Raw genomic sequence first — 21,925 nt, 5'->3', positions numbered from 1 at the left:
GAATTTTTATGGATAATTTGTATTATAATACACAAGTCACTCTTCTCCCAGGATTGCTTCAAAGCCTAACTTAGAATTTGCACAAGGATTATTATATTTGATAGAAGGCTTAGCTGTGGGTCTAATAAAAAACACACGAAAGAGGGCAGAAGTAATAAAAATCAGCAGTCCGCTGTTGTTATACGGTTAGGAGCATGGATGTTAACAAAACAAAAAAAACCTATCCTGTTATTTATCGTTTTTCGCATGCAAGCTGCAAAAATAAGGAAGTAGCTGTAAAAAAAAAAGTCAAACTAACTAAATTAGTTATTAACAACAGAGCATATTTTCTGCTTAAGACGCTTAAATACTGGCATGCTACTCTCTAGCTACAAATGACTCACGCCATTTACTGCTAACTAGTAGAATGGGCAGGAATACACAGATCTGGCAGCTTGACAGAGATTTGTGGGGAAAAAAGACTCGGGTATCTCAACAACTGTCGGAAATAAACCGTATCTTGTTAAAGCATGGAGGGCTAAGACACATTTGTATCAGGCTTTTAAGCTAACCTACTAACAGTGAAAATTCAAGACCTAGGAAGATAGCCCCAACCTAACAAGTCACAACTGGGTATCAGTACATGCTCTCCTTGTACTGGGAATTTTAGAAACAATAAGTGAGAAAAGGGGAAGATAAAATGGGATACAGTTTATTAAATAAAAACTATTCTAATATTAGAAGCCCATTACTTTCTTGGAAGAAATATTCTTGAGGAATTTCCCTGCCCTGCAATTTATAATTATTTCACTACAGAATGAACAGCAGGCATCAGATATAATTTGTAACAATAACTGGGAATGCTTATGATGATCTCCGACTTTACAGCTGGATTTAAGACATTAGTAATTCTTGCATTTATTTAGTCTAGTATCTCAGCTACATGCTGTTACTTACACACACACATACATGCACTAACAGAAAAATGTAGCATTTCTAGGATTATTGAAGTTACGTCTAGGAACTGTACCATTTAGTACTCAAATTCTATCCGGTCTCTCAGAGCTTAGGTGGACCTGGACCATGCACTTCAAAACCACGTATTCAAATGGTCATCGGAAGTCACACACACGATAGCACCGGAGAGCACTGTACCCCAGGGGTACAGCCTCTGCAGCAGACAGAACTGAGGTTTTACAAGTTAGAGACAGATTATCTCCATTTTCGCAGGGGAAGACAGTGCCCAAAGAGATCAGAAAAGTACTGAGAGACACATTCCTCCCTGCTCATCCATCCTTTTCATCCTGTCCAGACTAGATAGCAAGACTATCAATAGAATGGTAGAACACTGAGCGAAAAATCCCAGCTGTTTACGAAGGAGACACACTTCTGCCCTCATGGTGCTTCCTTAGGGACACCAGAGCTATGTTTGCCGCACTGTATGGTGCCATTTCTCATAGGGTTTGATCAAGTCCACATAAAGTGTGACATATTCCAAGTCGAGCATGAACTTAAACCCCAACTCTGCAGAGTTTCAGAATGCTGTGGGCTGGGACCAAGTGCACTAAGAAAACATGGCACAGCATGCAATTTAAAAAGAAATGTAATGACAGGAACTAGAAGACATTTCACAGAACTGTCAGCATTTAGGAGGGTGTAAATCTGTAAATTTTATCAAATATGGGTACAATGTTTCACTCTCTCCCTCTCAAAAAAACCAACCCAAAACCAAAACCCTACCCAAAAAAACAACAGTCAAGACAATGAGACAAAACTCAATCAATTAATTTGATTTTTTCGCAGGATTTTTATACTTCTAGTTTTTCTATTCTTTAAAGCAGTGGCTATTTAAGGACGGTTGAAATAAATTCATTCAGACATAAAAAGATGCTAAAATATTCTGAGACAACTATCTTTCTTTGTGAACCTAGAACAGAGTTACAGACAAAACAGCATTAGCGTAAATATGTTACCTACTTATGCAGCAGAACTGTGCTATAGTGTAGTAAAAATTCCTGTCAAGCTTCCTTGGTGAGAAAAATAAACTAACTGCTTCTCATTCCTGTTGCACAGGCAACACAACTTTTAGAAGAGGATCTGCCTCCTCTGTGACCCATGCACTTTCACAACAGAATTGTTAAGAACATCTCTGACTTTGCAAGAGCCAGAATGAACACAGCTTGAATGTCTGATCTCAAGCTGATACGCAGGGCTGGCATTTGGGGAAAAAAGTGTCTTTTTTTTTTCCTATAAGCTGAGAAAATTTGATCTAGCAGGTTCCAAGTGGCAGTAATTGTGGAACCCCACAATGCTGTTTTAACATCACTTTTCAGGAAATAAACAACTTAGAAAGTTGTCATGAAAGTCTCAATGATTGCAAAGCTAAATACAGCTGGTGTTCCAGCTCCTGCTGTTAGATGGTTACTTTCTGTATTTGGGAACTATTCTCTCAATGAGCATTTGAAAAAAGTCAGGACTAGTTCAAATCTGAAGACAGATGAAAGGAGCTGACAGAAGGAAGAAACAGGATTCAATGATGAGAAAGAAGTAGCAGCTACAAGACTCCTGGAAATTTCTGAATAAGAGAAACGAAAAAGATTGCATCATTCTTCAGAGAACTTTTCTCAATGGTTGCAAGTCTTAGCTGAAATTATCGCTCTTACTAATCAGTTACATACGTGCCACGAGTTCATTTATGTATAAATTTCCCAATAAGCATAGTGACACAGTAAGCATAAAAAAAGCAATTCAAGTATTTTATACCAGGCTATGTTACTGTGAGTCATTGTGAGAGTTTTGCTGTGTATGGCAAGAAAAAAAGGGGAGTAAGAAGGCAAAATTGTGAGCGTCCTCTGCCCTCCTAAGGTTCTTGGCTGGGCTACTTTGCATGGCAAGAGCCCAGCAAGTGCAATGGCAGGGAAGAGAAACAGTCATGGTCAGTGTGGGTCACTACACTTCTTCCTCTGCATGGTATGACCAAAATTATATCTCTGCCCCCAACACTAAGGATGAGTAGGGCCTGGAGTGGAAAAGAGAGCTAATGGTCCTCAAAAATTACTCTTGCTGGTCATGCATGACAAAAGAGATCTGGCATAACCACAGCCACACTCCCATCTTCCAGTGTGGCTTCTGGCAGCAACATCAGTGCTCCCTGTGGCAGCCCTCAGCCCCAGTCCCTGCCGGCTAATCTACAACTCATAGGGAAATGAGGAGCACTATTCCTGTCTTGTTAGTAATTCCCAAAGAACAGTTTCAAGAAAACATGGTTCCAAGGGTATTCCTACATGGCCTTTTGACATGTCTGTCATTGTACTTAATGTGCATAAGGACCCAAAAGAGAAAGGCATTTTAGAGGTGTTACAAGATTTTTTTAAAAAAATGTTCTCCCATGAGTTTTAAAACCATTCCCATCCTCTTACTTCTTTGCTGAGGTATGCTATAGGAATTACACGCTGAATTGCATGTGTTTACAAGCAGTCATGAGGTCATGGCAATTTTAAGCTTTTTGAGACAAAAACTAGTTTTATTTTTTTATGTTCATGCTATGTTTAAGACATAAAGGGTCCACACATTCAATCTACTTCAGTCTCTGAAAGACTATGCTAAAACAGTACGGACTGATCTGCTACACCAGCGGAACATACATGTTTGGTAGTATCGTTCATTCCAGCTTCCACACTAAGCGCATTGCTACCATCAAGGTTACATCCGTAAGATGGACTTGGTCAACCCACTACCCCAACTGCTGATCGTACCATCCTACACTTTACTGGCATCATTACAAGAAAAAGGTGTATGAACCTTGCCCAAGTCATTGAAAATCTGGGGGCATTTTGCCTGTGATCAGCAAAGCTCATGAAGTAGCAAACTTGTCTATTATAAAAGAGCTGCAGATTGCCAAGAAGGCAGTGAAATGTAGGAACAACTCCCCGTTTTCTGTGTGCAGTGTAGTTTACTTAGTTCTGTAAGTCCCATACTGCATAACGCACAACAGTGAACTCTGTACATCAGTCATGGTGTAGACTCTCCTGCATTACTGTACGCGTACATGCCACATGTAAAATAAAGGCTTTAACATGGTACATGAGATGTAGGTTCTTTGGGACCAATTCAGACTCTGCAATCCTATTGATCCTGGCAGATGTGTCTGCACATGTTCTGGGACTTTCTAGATAGAAGGATCTTTCTGCATTGATATGATTCCAGGATCAGGTCCTAAGACTGTAAAGACTTTAAACTATTTAGATTCGACAGAAACAACTGAATTTAAACATAGCAATGCCATCCAGAGGGACCTTGACAGGCTGGAGAGGTGGGACCATGCAAACTGCATGAAGTTCAACAAGGCCAAGTGCAAGGTCCTGCACATGGGTCAGCACAATCCCAAGCACAACTGTAGGCTGGGCGGGGAATGGATTGAAAGCACCCTCGAGGAGAAGGACTTGGGGGTATTGATTGATGAGAAGCTCAACGTGACTCAGCAATGTGCGCTTGCAGCCCAGAAAGCCAACTGTGTTCTGGGTTGCATCAAAAGAAGTGTGACCAGAAGGTCGAGGGAGGTGATTCTGCCCCTCTACTCTGCTCTGGTGAGACCCCACCTGGGGTACTGAGACAGGCTGAGAGAGTTGGGATTGTTCAGCCTGGAGAAAAGAAGGCTGCGGGGAGACCTTAATAGCAGCCTTCCAGTACCTGAAGGGGGCCTACAGGAAAGCTGGAGAGGGACTGTTTATCAGGGAGTGTAGTGACAGGACAAGGGGGAATGGGTTTAAGCTGAAGGAGGGTCCATTGAGATTAGATGTTAGAAAGAAATTCTTTTACTGTTAGAGTGGTGAGGCACTGGAACAGGTTGCCCAGAGAGGTTGTGGATGCCCCATCCCTGGAAGTGTTCCAGGCCAGGTTGGATGAGGCTTTGGGCAACGTGGTCTAGTGGAGGGTGTCCCTGCCCGCAGCGGGGGGGTTGGAACTAGATGGTCTTTGAGGTCCCTTCTAACGCAAACCATTCTATGATTCTAATGCTCCAACAGTTTTCACTTAGAACGGACGCTCGAACCAACGTGATTCAATAGAAGATGGCGGAACATGCTTTATTGTTTCAACTCTAAAGAAACCCTCCCAAAACAATGCAAATTATTTGCTTTTATACAGCTCTCATCCTTTGGGAGGTGAAGGGGGGCGGGGGGGGGGGCAATCACTGCCTCCTTATTACTGCAGACCAAAATTCTTTTTCTTGGTATTTTGCCAGTTCACTTCCCAATGAACTGCACCCACCAAGCAAGGTCACATAAATGATTGTAAAAACAAGTTTCCTTTGTGCATGAAGAGGAATGAAACATTTGGAAAAATGTGACATCTTCAGTAGTATTCCTGCCACTATGCAATATTTCTCTAAATTATGCAATCCATCAATATAGCATTCATATTTTTTTTTTTAAATGACCTTAAGTTAGTTTCTGCATAACAGCAGCAAGTGGGATTTCTCAGTGAAAGTGAAAATCTGGGGGAACAGGAATGCTGGAAGACCATATGCCAGCTACTCTACAGCAGAAGCTTCCAAACCATAACAAGGACCATCTGAAAACACAAATGACAACAACTCTAACAGGCAATTATTGAAGTAGCCCTCCTGTTTCTTTCAGCTGCAAAGAAATTTGAATGAAGGCTTTGCAAGAGATGCACAACAGAATGGACAGCAAAGTATCACACAGTCACAGGGACAGCCTCAACTGACAGGTCTTGTGGCCTCCTTCAAGGTCCTTTGCTACATGATTTCATTCCTCCTGCACCTTTAAGCTCCTTCATAGCTATTTACAGATGTCACTGCTAGCAATCTCAGAAGTTGTTGAAGTGCAATATGGATCCTAGTACATCATTGTATGTTATCTGGCAACGCCCTAGGGTTAAAGTGTCCAACAAAACTCCATTTAATAATAAGTTCTAACTACTTTGCTCTGACTCTTTCTTAGCTTCCTTCAGCCCTTAAAATGTGTTAAATCTGTTAACTAAGCTAACTAGCAATATTCAGATTTCTGAAGGGAGAGATGCTGTCATATGAACTGCTGATCACCCTGAGACATTTTTCCTACACTCATTATAGCAGCAAATAAGGCATACGATCAGCAACACGTCTAATGGGTAGAGATGATCTTACATGAGCCACAACAGAGCATACAACAACTGACACAGGAATCTCTCATCTCTTTCTGTTATTGACATCTCACACAGCAGCGGAGCTACATAATAAGTCAGTCATGTTTTTTAAATGATTTAGTTGTTGAAAGGTTGAGAAAGGCATCTCAACCACTAACATATAAGTGTTTTTTTTGTAGAAAAAGGACCTAATTTCACTGTCTTCAAAATCAAGGGCAAAACTTCTAAAGTTAACAGCAGTCCAGGATGGTGCCTTGAAGGATCCTGATACCCTTCCAATTCTCAATTCATTCACTATATTTGTTTCATAACATGAAACAAATATAAATGCTGAGAATAATCCTCAATACTGTGATATAGTGTAATTAGCAAACCGCATCATTTTAACTTAATGCCATAAGATAATGGTCTGCTGTTTCTGCCAAAGCAAGCCAAGTGTTCCACATTTATGCATGTTACACCAAACATGTTACACCAAACTCTATGGTTCACTCGAACCTCTGAATCTTGTATGCCATTATCATGGAAATTCCCACTTGCAAATCAATGTCTAAGATGTCCTGTGAAACACAATCTGAGATAGTGCTGCACAGCTGTGAAGAATTCCAAAGGCTACCTGCCTCCATGAAGTAGGTCAGGTAATCACCTAGTAGTGAGGAGAAAATCTTTTCCCTGTAAATTAACTAAATAACTGAATTCTGATCAGCATAAAACCCGATTTTTCTTCAAAGCAAGCCGAAAGGGAAAACTGGAGGCAAAATAAAGGCTTCGCCATCTTCAATTAGTGAACAAATATTAGCCATTGAGAAATCAGCTTTAGTTTTGCATAGTACAATTGGTTTTAAATGCTCTCGGAAATTTATCTAATGAAATATTCATATACAACACTATGCATTTCATCCTAAATGCTAAGAGAAAAGAACGAGTATGAAACAGCAAATAATTTCAGACTTCTTGTCGTGGTTTACCCCAGCCAGCAACTAAGCACCACACAACCACTCACTCACTCCCCCCTCCAGCAGGATGAAATAAAATAAAATAATAATTAAAAAAAAAGTAATTAAAAGGAAAATAACAAAGAGAGAGAAATAAAACCCAAGAAAGGCAAGTGATGCAAATGAAAAACAATTGCTCACCACCAACTGACCAATGCCCAGCCAGTCCCCAAGCAGTGGCCTCCCGGTCAACCTTCCCCCTATGTTTTATTGCTGAGCACGATGTCATATGGTACGGAACATCCCTTTGGTCAGTTGGGGTCAGCTGTCCTGGCTGTGTCCCCTCCCAACTTCTGGTGCACCCCCAGCCCCCTCGCTGGTGGGGTGGTGTGAGAAGCAGCAAAGGCCTTGGCTCTGTGTAAGCACTGCTTAGCAGTAACAAAAACATCCCTGGGTTATCAATACTGTTTTCAGCACAAAACCAAAACATAGCCCCATGCTAGCTACTATGAAGAAAACTAACTCTACCCCAGCCAAAACCAGACACTTCTCCATAACAGTATTTGTTAGTAGTTTAAAATTGCACCATGATTTCCACTGAGCTGCACCTCAGCCACAGTACTATGGGCTTTTTCCCCCCATCAGATCATCAAACTTCAAAAAGAAATTGTTATAAAATGTTACTGAAACTGCATTTTGTACGTTACCATGGTCCTTAACTTACTGAAGAAGTATATAAATCCAAATAAAAATCCTGTACACTGATTTATCTTCCATGTGAACGGTTGTATCTGGTGATGAACCACCTAGAGAAAACAGGGCTTGGAATGGCTCTGGAGGCCATTCAGAGGTTCCTCCTACACCACGAGGAAATCAATATTTTCTACATTGCTTGACAGATTTTTGTCACTGACTGTCCTCCAAAGACGGCAATCCAACAGCTTACCTAGGTAATGTGTTCCAATGCTTTCCATGCTTTAGAGTTTGAAAGTTTCTCCTACCTCAACTAAATCTTCCTTGCTGCATTTTACAGGTTTTTTTTCTTCTCCTGACCTCACTGGCAATACAGAATAGGTTGTTAACATTTTCTTTGCAGAAACTTCTATGTATCTATTTCTGCCCTCAATACTTTCCTCGCAAAACAAAACAATGCCATTTATTTCAGGGCCATGACTTCCAGTCATGTTGCCGTATTTCCCTCTCCTTAATTGTTGTGTGATTTTTTTATTTTTTTTTTAAACTGCAGTAACCAAAATCGGACATATTATTACTTTAACCTTCAGAAGATCATGTAGGAGAAGAGGTTATTTTATGCATTTTACACTGCTGTCAATGCATCTCAGTGTAAGGTCTATTTTTGTTGTAAGTGGTATGATGCTGTTGATGCACGAAGTTTGCAATCTGGTAGAACAGTCAGATACCCTTCATTGCAGGACTTCTGCCCAGCCAGCCGTTCTGTACTCCTGTGGTAAATCATTTCTAATGGAGGGTGAAATTCAGTCTTAGCTGGATGTCTACTAAAGGACACCTTCTCAAAGGTTGGACGTCCAATCTAATCTAAACTAGCCCATACAAAATGCCTTTGAACCCAGCGAAGAGTGACAATGCGTCTCATCCCATGCTAAGCTAGGTATATGTGGGATGAACTGCCCTCAAGACAGGCACTTCTCACAATTTAGCAAGGTAAATTGGATAGTTAAAGTACTGGTTCATAGTTAAATGATGGCTGTCCAATTTTCAGACAGCTATTCAACGTAAAATACACCTGGCATGCACTGTGCATTTTCCTCACTGATACAGGCTCTGTTCCTCACAAACCAGAGAAAGAGCTGGAAGCATTTTATACTTTTATCGCCCAATATACTTGTGTCCCCTCCCAGTTTAATGCCTTTGGCCATACTTGCTAAGATAATTCAGCCTCTCAGCCAAAAGCACTGCACAGCACCAGTCCCAGGAGACAGTCCTTCCAAAAAGAAGCCTCCCTCCTTGGAGCCTCTCATTTGGAAGGGAAGTATTAACTAATTAATTACTCTGAATACAGGATTAAAACCAGTTTGTTACATAGAAGACATTTCTCCTGCTTTCTTATTAGCATGACACTGTATCATATGCTTACCGAAAAAAAGTCAAAGCAAATGCTTGCTGCAGAAATTTTGTTCTTTGTAAATAACTTAAGGGGCCAAGTTAAGTTTTAGAAACAAGCACTAAGGCTGGTCCAAACAGTTTGAGAACAAATTTAAGAACAAATACTCATACATGTAAGACACACACCCCCCACTCTTGTAATTTTGGCAATAGCGATTTTAATGATGCACAGAAATTAATTTTAAAGCCAGATAAATTTAATTTATTTTTCACAAGAGGAAAACAAATGTTGAAAAACACTGCTGCCTGGCATGGTCAAATATCAACTTTCCTTGTCAGTGGTATGGGAACTGTCAAAAGCACTGCCAAGGCACTAAAAAACAGTTCAAATATCAGTCAAGCAAGAATTCTGGGAAAAGAGAAGGGATAACTATAGCATGGCAAGGGGCATTGCAGCATCCAAAGCTTACCACACATGAGAAAATCTCATCTAAATCCTGTTCCTAGAAAGCAATCTACAAAGCTTTGACAACAAAGGCAGCGTACTCGCGTGGCCCTTCTTGCACTGACTATGCTGTCCTGCGGTTGAACTGCTTTCATACCCATGTCCTCTCCTCCCCACTCTCAGACAACTGTATAGCTTTTTGATAATACTCAGTCTTTGCAAAAGAACACAGCAGATCCTCTTCGGTAAACAAAGAGCAAAACTAGAAGTGCATTTTGTACATCTTCAGCTTCAGTAAAACTTCCTTTTAAGAGTTAGCCATTTTAAATTTGCATCACCATCACATACATGCTAATGGGAATCTGCTCTCCACACGCTGTTTTTATATATTATACAATAGAACTCCTAATTTCTGACTACAAAGTGCTATATGCTGGGCGTTTAGAGTTTTAAAATACTGATATTCTGACGTTCATTTACTTACCAGACCTGAAAGTGCCATGCACAACACCTAAAGCTGTACCTAAATCTGGAGATCTGATTTCTGCTCTGAGATGCTTTTTATTGCTTGAGTTTAGCGTATGTGTTCTTGACTAAGTTTGTTAGTGATCTACAAACGCCAATTATATTTACAAACTGTGATATGCACGTCTATTCTATTTTCTTCCTACCTGCATGTGTACAAATTGTTGTAGACATAATTCTGTGGGGTTTGAACAAAGGAAAGGAACTGACTATTCTTTGCAGCTGATCTGCAGGTGGACAGCTTACTTTTCACAGCTCTCTATTCCTTACCTGATCTCTGCTCCTTACCTCAGAGGGATTTTACGTCACACTATTGCTACAGAGTCCTCTGCCACCTCACTCAACCAATCTCAAGACCTACTGCCCTGGTTGTTCAGAACGTAGAAATGTCCTCCAAATGCAAATGTCTACTCTCTAGGTTTGGTTTTAGAGCAGTGCAAACCCTGCTTAGGTTTCCTAAACTAAGATGAATTTCAAACAGATCAAAAAGGTTTTAAATAGGGCAAGAATATTATTTTTAATATTTTAACCTGAAATTCACCAAGTATCTTCTCAACCCAAAGCTAACAATTATTGACTCAAAGTAACTAGATACATATCTAGGAGATCTTAGTAACGTACTGGACATTACAACATTGCTTTGTCTACCAAGTGCAAGGACACAGATTTGGATATTATATACAGAAGAGGTCCCTTGCCAGATTTCTTGAGTACTCTTCAGAAGACACTGATGGGAGGTCAACATATGTTCTAATCAAAGCTCTTCAACATCATAGTGCACAAGAGAAAATCTTCATGCATGGGAACTTTATATTGTTTGCATCACACCAGAAAGAAAGTGTAAAAATAAAACCCCAAAACAAACACCCTCCTGCCTCACAGAACACTAACTCACTACCACCACCCTTACTGCTTCAAACAAGTCGAGCATCTCCCCATTTAACTTTTTATGAAGGTAATGACAAAAACTTGAGTTGAAGACAAGCAGCTAGATCATCCCATCTGTCCTTGGGCTGACAAAGGAATGACCAAAGAGTATATACTGCAGTATTTAGTTTGGTCTGAATATACTGATGAATTGCATTCACCAGAACAGTGCAGGCCATACACAAATTTATTTATCTTTGTCTTTCAGCACTGCACTCTGCAAATATGTGTAGATTTTTGTTACATCTCCTACCGACCAGCACTTAAATTTACTTTAAATTGAAGACCATAGTTCTGAATAGTCCGTCTGGATTTGACTGGCCTTCAGTGGAAAACAATGGAGCAAGAGTGTTGATGCAGTAAAATCTTAGCGGCTGTTTCAGTTTGTACACGTGAGTTGTCAGAACCATAAAGCAGTAATAGAATATGCTCACAGTCATCTGTGTGATCTAAGCATACAGACATATAAAACTTAACCCTGTGATTTCTACTAGTAGAGTATGAGCTGCACTAAGCAAAAGCTTTTACGTTCTAAAAATAAATTTGAATAACATCATGGAAACAGTCACAAATGACTAAACTAATTTCCTATTCCTATCTTAGACACCTGGTACCTAATACTGAAGTAACTGTATGTACTCGAGTTACATGCAGAGCAATAGACCAAAGAACTATTAAAAAACCTGCACCAAACCAAACCTAGAAAAACAATCAATAACTGATCTCATTTAATTAAATACTGTTCTACCTGCTAAAACATTGCCTTTCATCAGACGCAAACGCCAGCATTCTGCCAACTACTAACCCTTGTGAAGAGGAAGGCATACTTTCTCCATTTACAATATACAAATTGCATTAAGAAAATATTTCGCATGAAGCTAGAAATCTGAAATGGACAATTTCACCAGTGCTTTTTTTTTTTAATAGATAAGAAATGATGTCTAGCTTTACTTCCAAACTTATTCTATCAGCTATTTTTTCATACTGAAACTATTAGCCGACTAAGTGGGAGGAAACAATTTAAGAGAAAATGAAGCCTTTTTAGGCTTTAGAAAACAGAAGACAAATCTTTTGTTTTAAGAGCAAAAACCAAACATGAACAAGCATTTCATCCCATCTTCCCTGCTTCACTATATTTTATGCTTAAAATGTACCTTTTTTATGGCTGTTTGAATGCTTTTTTGCTTGAGCTCAGAAGAGAAATCATTCAGTTTATATACACAACTTACTCTTTAATAGTTTCATTATTTTGAGATGCTTAAGTAGGACCTTGGAACTCCAGAGCTGACCTCTAAACCATTGCAAGGAACATGAAGAGAAAACACTGCATGAAGGAGCAATAGACAGTGGTGGTCTTTGTAGGAAAGTGCTTCGAGGCACAGAAGCCTATTAGTACTTCCCTCATGAGGAACAAATATTCCTCTACAAGACCTTTATTTCACTGTGTGGGACTCTGGCAGCAATAAGAACAGCAAGAAGAAAACTGGTCCCGCTTACATTGAGCTCTGGTAAAAAAAAAAATAAAGCTGGATTTGTCCCCTGAGTCAGCTCACAGCACAGCGCTACATACTGCTTATTCAGCAACACCACAGGCTGATATTGTCACCCAAGTTCCCCGTCCTCAAACCTCGTCCTCGATAGTCAGAAGGTCTCTACCCTGACAATAGATCCGCTACAAAAAAAACTTTAATTGCTCAATTATGCTGTATTATGCAGATCTCATTCACTAACCTTCCACAGAATCTATAAGGTTGGCTTTAGTATGCCTTTTCTTACTGATGTAAATGAAATACAGAGCAGAAAAAAAAATCCAACCTGGCTAACTTGTCACACATTTATTATTTGATCTTCAGTGATTTCACTGACAGAGAAGCCTGATAATTCTCATTCTAGACGTGATGGGAGAAAGGCAATGTTTCTTTGTAGTCACGTGGCCTGCATAGTTATTTAGATTTTGTCAGACAGATTTTTGATGTTTTTGAACAGGAACAGAAAAAAAGTTACTCCCAGTTAGTGCACTGAGAGAGCCTGGCTCAGCCCACCCAAGGTAATATTTGGAAAGTTCTGTTATCTAGAAAGCACATAAAAATAAACTTGCCTTCCATAAAGATCCTGTTCCAGTAGATTTTTCCAACGTGATTTCCTCCAAGAAATATTAGATTTGATAAAATCAACATTGAAGTGCTAACAGATGCTAGGACAGCATGAAGTCGACGACGAATTCTTGGCGAGAAGAAACGTTCCTGAGGGGCAAAACAAAAGGTGCAGATGAAGTTAACAACCTCTATAATTTTTCAGGCAACGTTAGAAAAAGACATTGTAGTTACGACGAACGACTTTCATGTGGAAATTCAAATCCTTATGGAACAGATTCCAAAGCTTTTGAAATACCCAGCAGAAGTCCCACCAATGCCATTTAAGCTTGGGTAAGACTTCACAATAAAAAGTGGTGTGGAATCATAGTTGAGGTTGGAAGGGGCCTCTGGAGGTTAACTAGAAAGGTCACCAAAGCAGCGTCAGGTAGAGCAGGCTGCTCAGGACTGCGTCCAGTTGGGTTTTGAATATCTCCAATGATGGAGACTGCACAACCTCACTGGGCAACCTGTGCTGGTGTTTGACTACCCTCACAGTAAAAAAGATTTTCTTCTATTTCACTTTGTGACTGTTGCCTTTTGTCCTGTCACTAAATACCACTGAGAAGGGTCTGGTTCTGTCATCTTCTCCCCTACAATTAGATATTTGTACACATGGATAAAATCCCCCCTGAGCCTTCCCTTCTCCAGGCTGAACAGTCCCAGCTCTCTCAGCCTCTCCTCTTATGGCGGATGCTCCAGACCATTCAGCATCTCTGTGCCCTTTGCTGGACTCACTCCAGCATGCCCACATCTGTCTTGTAGCGGGGAGCCCAGAACTGGACATAGTTCTATACGTTCTATGACTTAATTCTTTTCTTATTAATGTACTCCTTGATGAATTTTTGCTGATGGACATAAACCGTAATAACGTGCTGCTGGGGTGGATAATACTATCCAATAGGTTCCAATATGAAGTAAAGCACTTCGGTACAAAACAAACGGCATCAAACAACTTCAGAAGTCATTCATGATTTCATTGATTAATCAAGACTTCACTGAAAGATTCTAGTATCAGATCAGAACTGGCTATCACAGTGAATCTTAATAAATGGATGCTTCCATAAAAAAAAGATTTAAACACACATGCAATCCCCTATTATTTTTCAGTGCAAATATTACTGCTCATGTTTGAGAAGTGTAAAGTTTTTGGTACTGTTGCACTAAGGATACAAACAAAGTAGGTCTCTCTCCACCATATACCAATTTACATTTTTCTGAATCTGTATTTTACATTATCACCTGAGTTGTGAGTGCAGCATGGAGACTGCAAGATGATGGTGAAAGAAGGATAAGAAAGTTTTAGCTTCCTCCAATATTCAGTTGTTAGAACAAATTTTCAAGAGCATTATAGCATATCACAAGGAAATAATGTCTCATTACTGCATAAGGAAAAATATCTGGTTCATCATGGCCCCAGGCTGAAAGCCTCTTTACATAGTGCCTGAATCTGCAGAAGACTGAATGCTTTGTGTGAAGTGATGAGCATTTCCCAGGGCATAGGAGCTAAAGAACATATCAGGAGCTGCTCAGCCTTCATGTCAAAAACGTTGATGTTGCAGAAAACAGAGTCTTGTGACTGCAGCATCAAAAAAAGAGCAGTAATAGCTGCAGCCAGACCAGAATTCATGCTCAGATACCTGAAACAACATAAACACATACTCAAAACAGACCTAGACAATTAAATTGCTAGTTTTGTAAGCATCAAAACAAATGTTTCAACTACTAGATTATAAAGTGACAAATCTTCAAATAAATGACAGTTACAAGCATAAAAGTACAATTTTAACATATTACTGCAAAACAGATCTCTGGTAAATTGAATGTTAGTCCCAGTCAGAACTATATCCAGTGTATAAGTCAGTCTGAGTCAGCACAAAAATCACGATAGATAAGCTTCAAGGAAAAGTACTCTGTATCAGCTGTACGCACAATACAGCGATAGTCAATCTTCCCTATGACACTATGAAAAACATTCATGTATGAAAACAGAGACTGAGATTTTTCTCTGAAAATTCTGGATGAAAACTAGAGCATCACAGAAGAAGAGCAGAGAATATATTATAATTATGTAAATATTCACAGACACTGACAGTTACTTAGTGAAAGAACTTTTTCCCTTTCTAGTACTTTGCATCTCCAAAACTGCCCAAGGACTTCCAAGACTTTCTTCTTCAGTTGACACACAGGTAGAGGGTGTCTTAATTTTGTGTTCTCCTGAAATGCACAGTATGAATGCCTGGTCCTATATATGAAAAATGTAAGCCTTTTCAGAATGCATATGTGTATGCACACAGAGAAAATGTTCAAAATCTTGCTATTAAATCCATGTTACCAACCAAGTTTAAATAAGGAGCAGTTATGATCATGCTAGCTTGAACTTTTGTGTTAAGAGTTACCAAACTTACCCTCTTCTCACACCATGCTACTTAATTCTGATTGAGCTGTAGCTTATCTATAGAACATAGTCTATCATCAGATCTACTTTTCACTCTCCCTTTGTCTATTAAACTTATTCATCCACTCTATAAAGAAACAGTTTTAATTAAGAAAGGGGAAAGAAAAAAAAAAAAGAATCTTCTGGTAAAGCTGTAGAAAGAGCTAGAGATGGACAACTCATCAGACAGCTGGCATTGGACTGCATTTTCCACCAAGGCGCTGATTAGACACAGTAAGTTTGTGAGGTCTGCCCGCTTTACAACCCAAACCAGTATGACTAAGACAAACAACATGAATAGCTAAAAAACTCTGCCACTTCTTTTAAAAAATGAATACAGTTACTAAAAAAATAAATAAAACTGTCACATATAATACATCACCCTCTATAAAAGTGCTATATGTTAAACAATACAAGTTAACTGTAGTACAGACCATAAAAGCCTTTGGTCATTTATAAGGTATAAAGGAGTAGTTTAAGACAGAAACAGTTTAGACAAACACTGAACCTTTTCTGGGTTTTGCTGCAGCTAATTTCCATTAACTCTGCTAGGCATTGATCCAAAAAGCTGTACACATTTTCCTGAGAGTCTTTGATGTCAACGCAGCTTTTACCCAGCTGCATTGGTAAAAAGTAAAAAAAGAAAGTGTTCTTTAAACATCTCATGTCACCTAGAAAAAGCTAACTATGAAAGTACCTGAGCAGCTATTGTGCTCAAATTAATACACTGGAAGCACTAATTTGCCCATGAAAAAGGAATGAGGCTGGTCTAGATAATCCGTAATAACATTTGTGATTTAAATATCTACCAGCATGTGGATTTTTCTGAATTTACGGCAAGTTGTTTTCATCAAAGTAGACAAAATTAAAAAAACCCTCCACACCCACAACTCTTCATTATGCTATTTAATGCTTTTAACAATACATTCCATTGCAACAATACAAGCAGCTGCTATGGATTTGTGGTGTTCTCCCAGGTTTTACTGCTGTTTCTTTCTCCTCTTTCCTTGTTGCAAATACAGCCAGAAGATAGGGTGGCAAAAGAGCACCTATGATTAAAATGACAACGAAGTCATGCTGCCTGGCTGAAACCCTTATATTTGAATCCTTCCTCAATTCTTCATCTTACTTGTAATCTCACAATACTTCATCATACTTTACTTTTAGTAATCACCACCACCCCCACATTGTGAAATAAATAGGACTGTAGCATTTAAACTACACCAAAAATAGACATTTTGTCAAGATACACAGTCCAAAGGTGTGCGGCATGACAGAGGAGGTGACTTAACAAAGGCTGGCTCAGGCCACCTTTCCTGGAACTGAATGGAGTTTGGGTTATTAGTCCAATCCAACTCCTGCTGTAAATGAAGATCAGCCTCAGATATTTTTGCCAGATGTTGGGAAAAACCTCTCTCTGCACATTGCTGGGTCCAGGAAAATTAGCTACCATCAGATTTATCTCAAGTGGGCCTTCTCAGTCATCTTACAAAAATAAATGATACTATCACGTAGTGGGGTACCTTGAAAAGTAAATCTGTGTATGTGTTTGAGAGGGGTGGAAAAAGACAGGCGTGAAAAAGATTTGCATGGTCCAAACATTCCCACTCCTAAATCCATTTCCAATTACACATGCATGGCATGTTTAGCCTCTAAGTGAAAACCAAGCCAGAAATAGGAACCTTTTGTATAATGGTTGTTTCTTCAGAAAGATAGCTTATGAAGGACAACACACACCAGAATAGATCATTTAGGTTAGAATTAAGAATCAAGTTAAAGGACACGGTGGAACTTCGAACTCAGAGAGAATGTAAGAGAAAACACTCATTTCATTAGCTCTGCAAGGTAATTACACCACTATGAGTGCGAAACAAACAAACATGGCAGGAGAAGTGGCTTCCGACAGCACAGCATCATTTAAAAGATCTTCTCTCTAAGGTAAGTTAGAGCTAACCAACAATAAATTTGCATTTGCACTGATTTACAGGACTGTGTACAACAATATTACTGAATGGCATGGGGGAGATGAAATTGAGGGTCTAGATGTGTTTTTCCTAAAAGCATTTACTTCTAGCTAGCAAAAAACAGAGAAAATAATGTGGGGAATACTGACCAGAATAAGTCACCCACCTGCCCATGTGGAAGTTGAGGAGACACCCAAAATCAAATTCTGAACAGCAGTCAAAATTAGGCAGTCCTATACAAAATATCACACTGAAGTCTTCTTTTATGGAAATATACTCCCCAGTATTTTATCAGGGACCCAATCCCACATCTTCCTACAGCAACCATTCTCTAATTTTTTCTAGCAACAGCTGTGGCACCATGCTGCTTTGGCATGTCCCAAATGCTCATTATTCAGAGGGCTGCTGAACCCATTTGCAGCAGCTTGTTTTGAGAGCAGGTCACACGCATCATGCCTTTTAGGGAGGGCTCGGGAACTGGGGTGCATGTTTTCCACCACACTGCAAACCCAGCCTGATGACGGTGCGACACGTGCTAAGAAGCCTCCCCTGACAGACATTAGCTGGTAACTTCTTGGCAAGCACTCGGAAGATGGAAAATATCTACGTGTGCTGCGTTTGGAATGTACCTCATTTATATATCTGCTCTGAGACAGATTAAAGAAAACTTCTACATAAAGTCAGTGATGTTATCAAGCTTGCTCATACTAAAAATACTTTAAAGTGTCCCATGTAATGGACTTAAGTTTGCTGCAATTTCAACAAGCGTCCATCTTCATGGAGTAAAACAGAGATTCACAACATTTATTTCTTTTTGAACTACTCTTCCAGAGACTTGGTAATCCAAGCACATGGCAAAATAAGACCGTATGGTAAAATGGGAGAAGCAGTTGAGTATTTCTTATGGGAACATATGCACCGTGGAATAAGACTGTCAGATCCTATGGCCAGAGTGACATGAAACATGTGCTTGATACTACAAACTATAACACTACAGATTACATTACTCTATTTTCATCTGCCTTTGGTTTTTAAAGGGTCAAAATAATCTAGTACAATTTTTAGAAGAATTGTCTTTTTTTAAACATATATTTAATTACTATCTGTTCTACAGATTTCATCCTCTCCCACTTAAATCTATCAGCCAACTTATCCATAATAATTTTAAAATAAGGTACACAAACTGCGCTGTTTGTTATGTTGAAGAAATCAAGCAAATTAACTACCACGAATATAACACCTAGTCCTGCATTACCTTTCACTGCCTCTCCTAATGTATGACAGGGGAGTAACTGTGCTTCCTACAGTTAGTAATGCTCCATCCTTTCAATTTCCTGAAGGCTTTTACTAGAGAAGCAATGCTTAAAAGCTAGTGTAACATTGACTCATCTTTACGCCACAAAAACTATATGAAATATTCTTTGCAATGGTCTTTTATACACTGTTTGCAAGGATTTGGTGGGGGGGGAGAGGACGGATGGGTAAAACGTTTGTGGGTAAAGTTGCTGCAGTACAGGAGGGGCACAGGTGGTGCCACATTATGCATATCAGGAAAATGTCTGGAAAAAACCTCAAATCGCTTGCTGGGGTTCTTTTACCAGCGCAATTCAAGGATCTGAACTTTGGTTTTCACCCTCTGTTGCATCACAACTGAAGAGTAAGGCCCAAATTTGTTTACTTTTCTATAGAAGCAAGAGAGGCCACCCACTCAATCTTAAAAGTGCTTTCTTTTAGAACATGTTCTTAGATGAATGTCAGGCTAACTCTTCAATGGCTATCCGTGAACCCTGGTAATCATCCCATCACCACAAAAGTGAACCCCTCAATGCATCCCTTGAATCTGGGTCATCCGCAATGCAGCCCTTTGCCAAAAATAACGGGACGGGTGAAAAGCTGAAAGAGAGCGAGGAGCAGATGGGACGGTGGGAAGGGAAACGACACATCCTGACTAGCAGTTACCGGCTATTTTATCTATCTGCAGCTAGGCGCACTGAAAATGGAGGGCAGGGTGTGACTGAGCAGCTGGGGGAGCAGATGGGACGGAGGAAAGGCTGAAAATTGTGACAAAGCTCTGCCAAATCGAACATCAATTTATTTAATTTTTAAAGTGAGCAGTAGAAATGAAGATGGGTTGGGTCCACGCAGTGAGGCAACTACTAAAAATGTTAATACACATTGTCAATGGGTAATAGTGACAGAAATGTGTTTGGGAGACTGCAGAAACGAAGGGAGGGACTACATGTGCTCATTAACGTTGGTAGCAGTTAGGCTCGAAGAGCAGCAGGAGCAAGGGAAAGGCAGCTGATGAGAGGCTGACATGTCAGTATAATACCTACTCCTGCACTCTGAAGCTGAGGGGCAGATGTTGAATAGGATAAGAGTAGAGACTGTACCACAGAACAGAAAAGCAACAAAAAATAAAGACTTCTGGTTGAATACAGATGCAAAATATCCATTTATGAAATAATTCAAAAGAAGCTGAGCAGTAACAGTAACAAGATAAGGAACAGGCCCGCAAGCTCAAAGTGAGCGAGATGTGCTACCTGATCTTATCCATCAACAACTGCCACACGAAATGGAAGAATAAATTTAATTTCCCATCAACATATACCGTACCCTTCAGTAATCATGGCTAATCATTCCTGTTTGCTCTGTTCTTCATCTAGCCCCAACCCAGAACCAGTCCCCTTTACTTTATTTTTCTGGCATTTTATTTTGTTTGCAGTTGTTCCCTCCCTTCTCCCCAAGCTGGATTGGGGCCTGAGGTCATCTCCTGTTTCTTTTCAAGATATATACTTTCCTTCCAAAGCAAAGGTAAAAATTAGCTCCTGGAAGATTCACACATGAAGGCGGGAACTGACAACATTTTTCCAAGAGACAGGATGATGCAAATGACCTGTAATTCCCTACATCACTCCTATAAAAAGAGGACCACACAATTAAAATCAAGCAGCTGTCAGTTAAGATCTATTTTCACAAATAGAACTTGTTTCTGAATTTAGGAATAAATGCTATATATAGTATTTGAGAAGATACTCATCTTCTCTATTGATGTCTTACTAAACATTCACTCAACAAAACGCTGTCTTGCACTAGCACCAGTTAATTTTTAGATTTTCAAAAAGATCTACATTTATAGCATCTCTCAGCAAACAGCCAACCGGCCCTTCTGTTTGAAGAAAGCCTCCTACCAGCTCGTATGTATGCACTACACTTACAGATGCATGTGTGAAAGTTTGACATACACAGAAGTAAATTTCTGTACTTGCTCCTACACTTATTCTTCACCCTCAAAGAACCTGCCCAAACATTTTTTTTTTAAGTGGCAGCTTGTTAAAAGTGCAAAATGAACAGCATTGAAACGCACCAGCCTCTTTTCTGCTTTATGTTTAAAGCAGGGAATTTAACCAAGTAATGGCAGTGTACATACTCCTATAAAAGTGTCTCACCCAAGGAGGACAGGTCAAGAGAGCCATGCACTCTCCTCTGTGTCCAGATCCTTCACATCCTTATTTTTGTTCTTCTGGTTCCCATTCTGGTTCTCTCTGTTCCCTCATCCACATTTTAATGTTTTTACCTTTTAAATTGTAGTCAAATTGGGAAAGGATCTAACTTCATCGATCATTAGTGCTTCATTTTGGTCCTGCCCTTATGGTCTTCCCACACTGCCACTGTGAAACTGTTAACAAATAAATATTATACAGTAATACTCCCCATGGAGATATCTGATAAACACACTCAGCAAACACAGACCTCGCTTTCCCTGTGGCAAGTTTCTGCAGCTCAAGGCACAGCAGAAAGACAAGAGTGCGACCACTCTTCGGTACTTGAACTTGTATTTCCATAACTGCTGACATCTATCGTCTGGACTAATTTTTGAGGTGAACAGTAACAAAAAAGTGCAAAATCAGCATCACTCTGACTTGTTTTTACCCTGTATCATGATTTACTTGCTTTTCAAGCTGCATTATGGCCTGAGCACCAGAAAACTGCCTGATGTTTCTCCCAATTACCAGCCTTATTCTTCTGTTTTGGAGACTTTTTTTTTGTTATGACAACTGAGCAAGGGGCTTTCCAGATGACATTGCGGTCTGAAGCAGAGCAGCAATCATCTGGTTAAAGACAGATGGAAAATCACAACAGGTTCTCCACTGTTGGCATCAAAAATAACATTTCTTGCACAGATTTGACAAAAAAAGGGATGCTTGTGCTCAACAGGTAGGAAATGACAGAATGTTATCTCTGAAATCTTACTGCAGCCAATTTTGTCATTCACCTTCTGAAAGCCTGTATCATATCGCATATGCTTGCCCCTCACACAAAACATCACCTACCAGATTTTCAGTCTT

At 39.7% G+C, this 21,925-nt stretch overlaps 1 protein-coding gene across 2 annotated transcripts in view; it reads right to left on the bottom strand.

Annotated features, from left to right (window-relative positions):
- HHAT (hedgehog acyltransferase) overlaps positions 1-21,925 on the bottom strand; it is a 160,624-nt gene that overhangs the window by 54,370 nt on the left and 84,329 nt on the right. For both annotated transcript variants that reach the window (XM_054822034.1, XM_054822036.1), the window contains exon 11: positions 13,142-13,286. In XM_054822034.1, the coding sequence (XP_054678009.1) occupies positions 13,142-13,286 (145 nt within the window). The remainder of the gene's footprint in view (positions 1-13,141; positions 13,287-21,925) is intronic.

Source organism: Grus americana, chromosome 3 (assembly GCF_028858705.1).
Source record: "Grus americana isolate bGruAme1 chromosome 3, bGruAme1.mat, whole genome shotgun sequence".
In the NCBI taxonomy this organism is placed as follows: domain Eukaryota; kingdom Metazoa; phylum Chordata; class Aves; order Gruiformes; family Gruidae; genus Grus; species Grus americana.
This window is presented reverse-complemented; position numbering and strand designations above follow the sequence as displayed.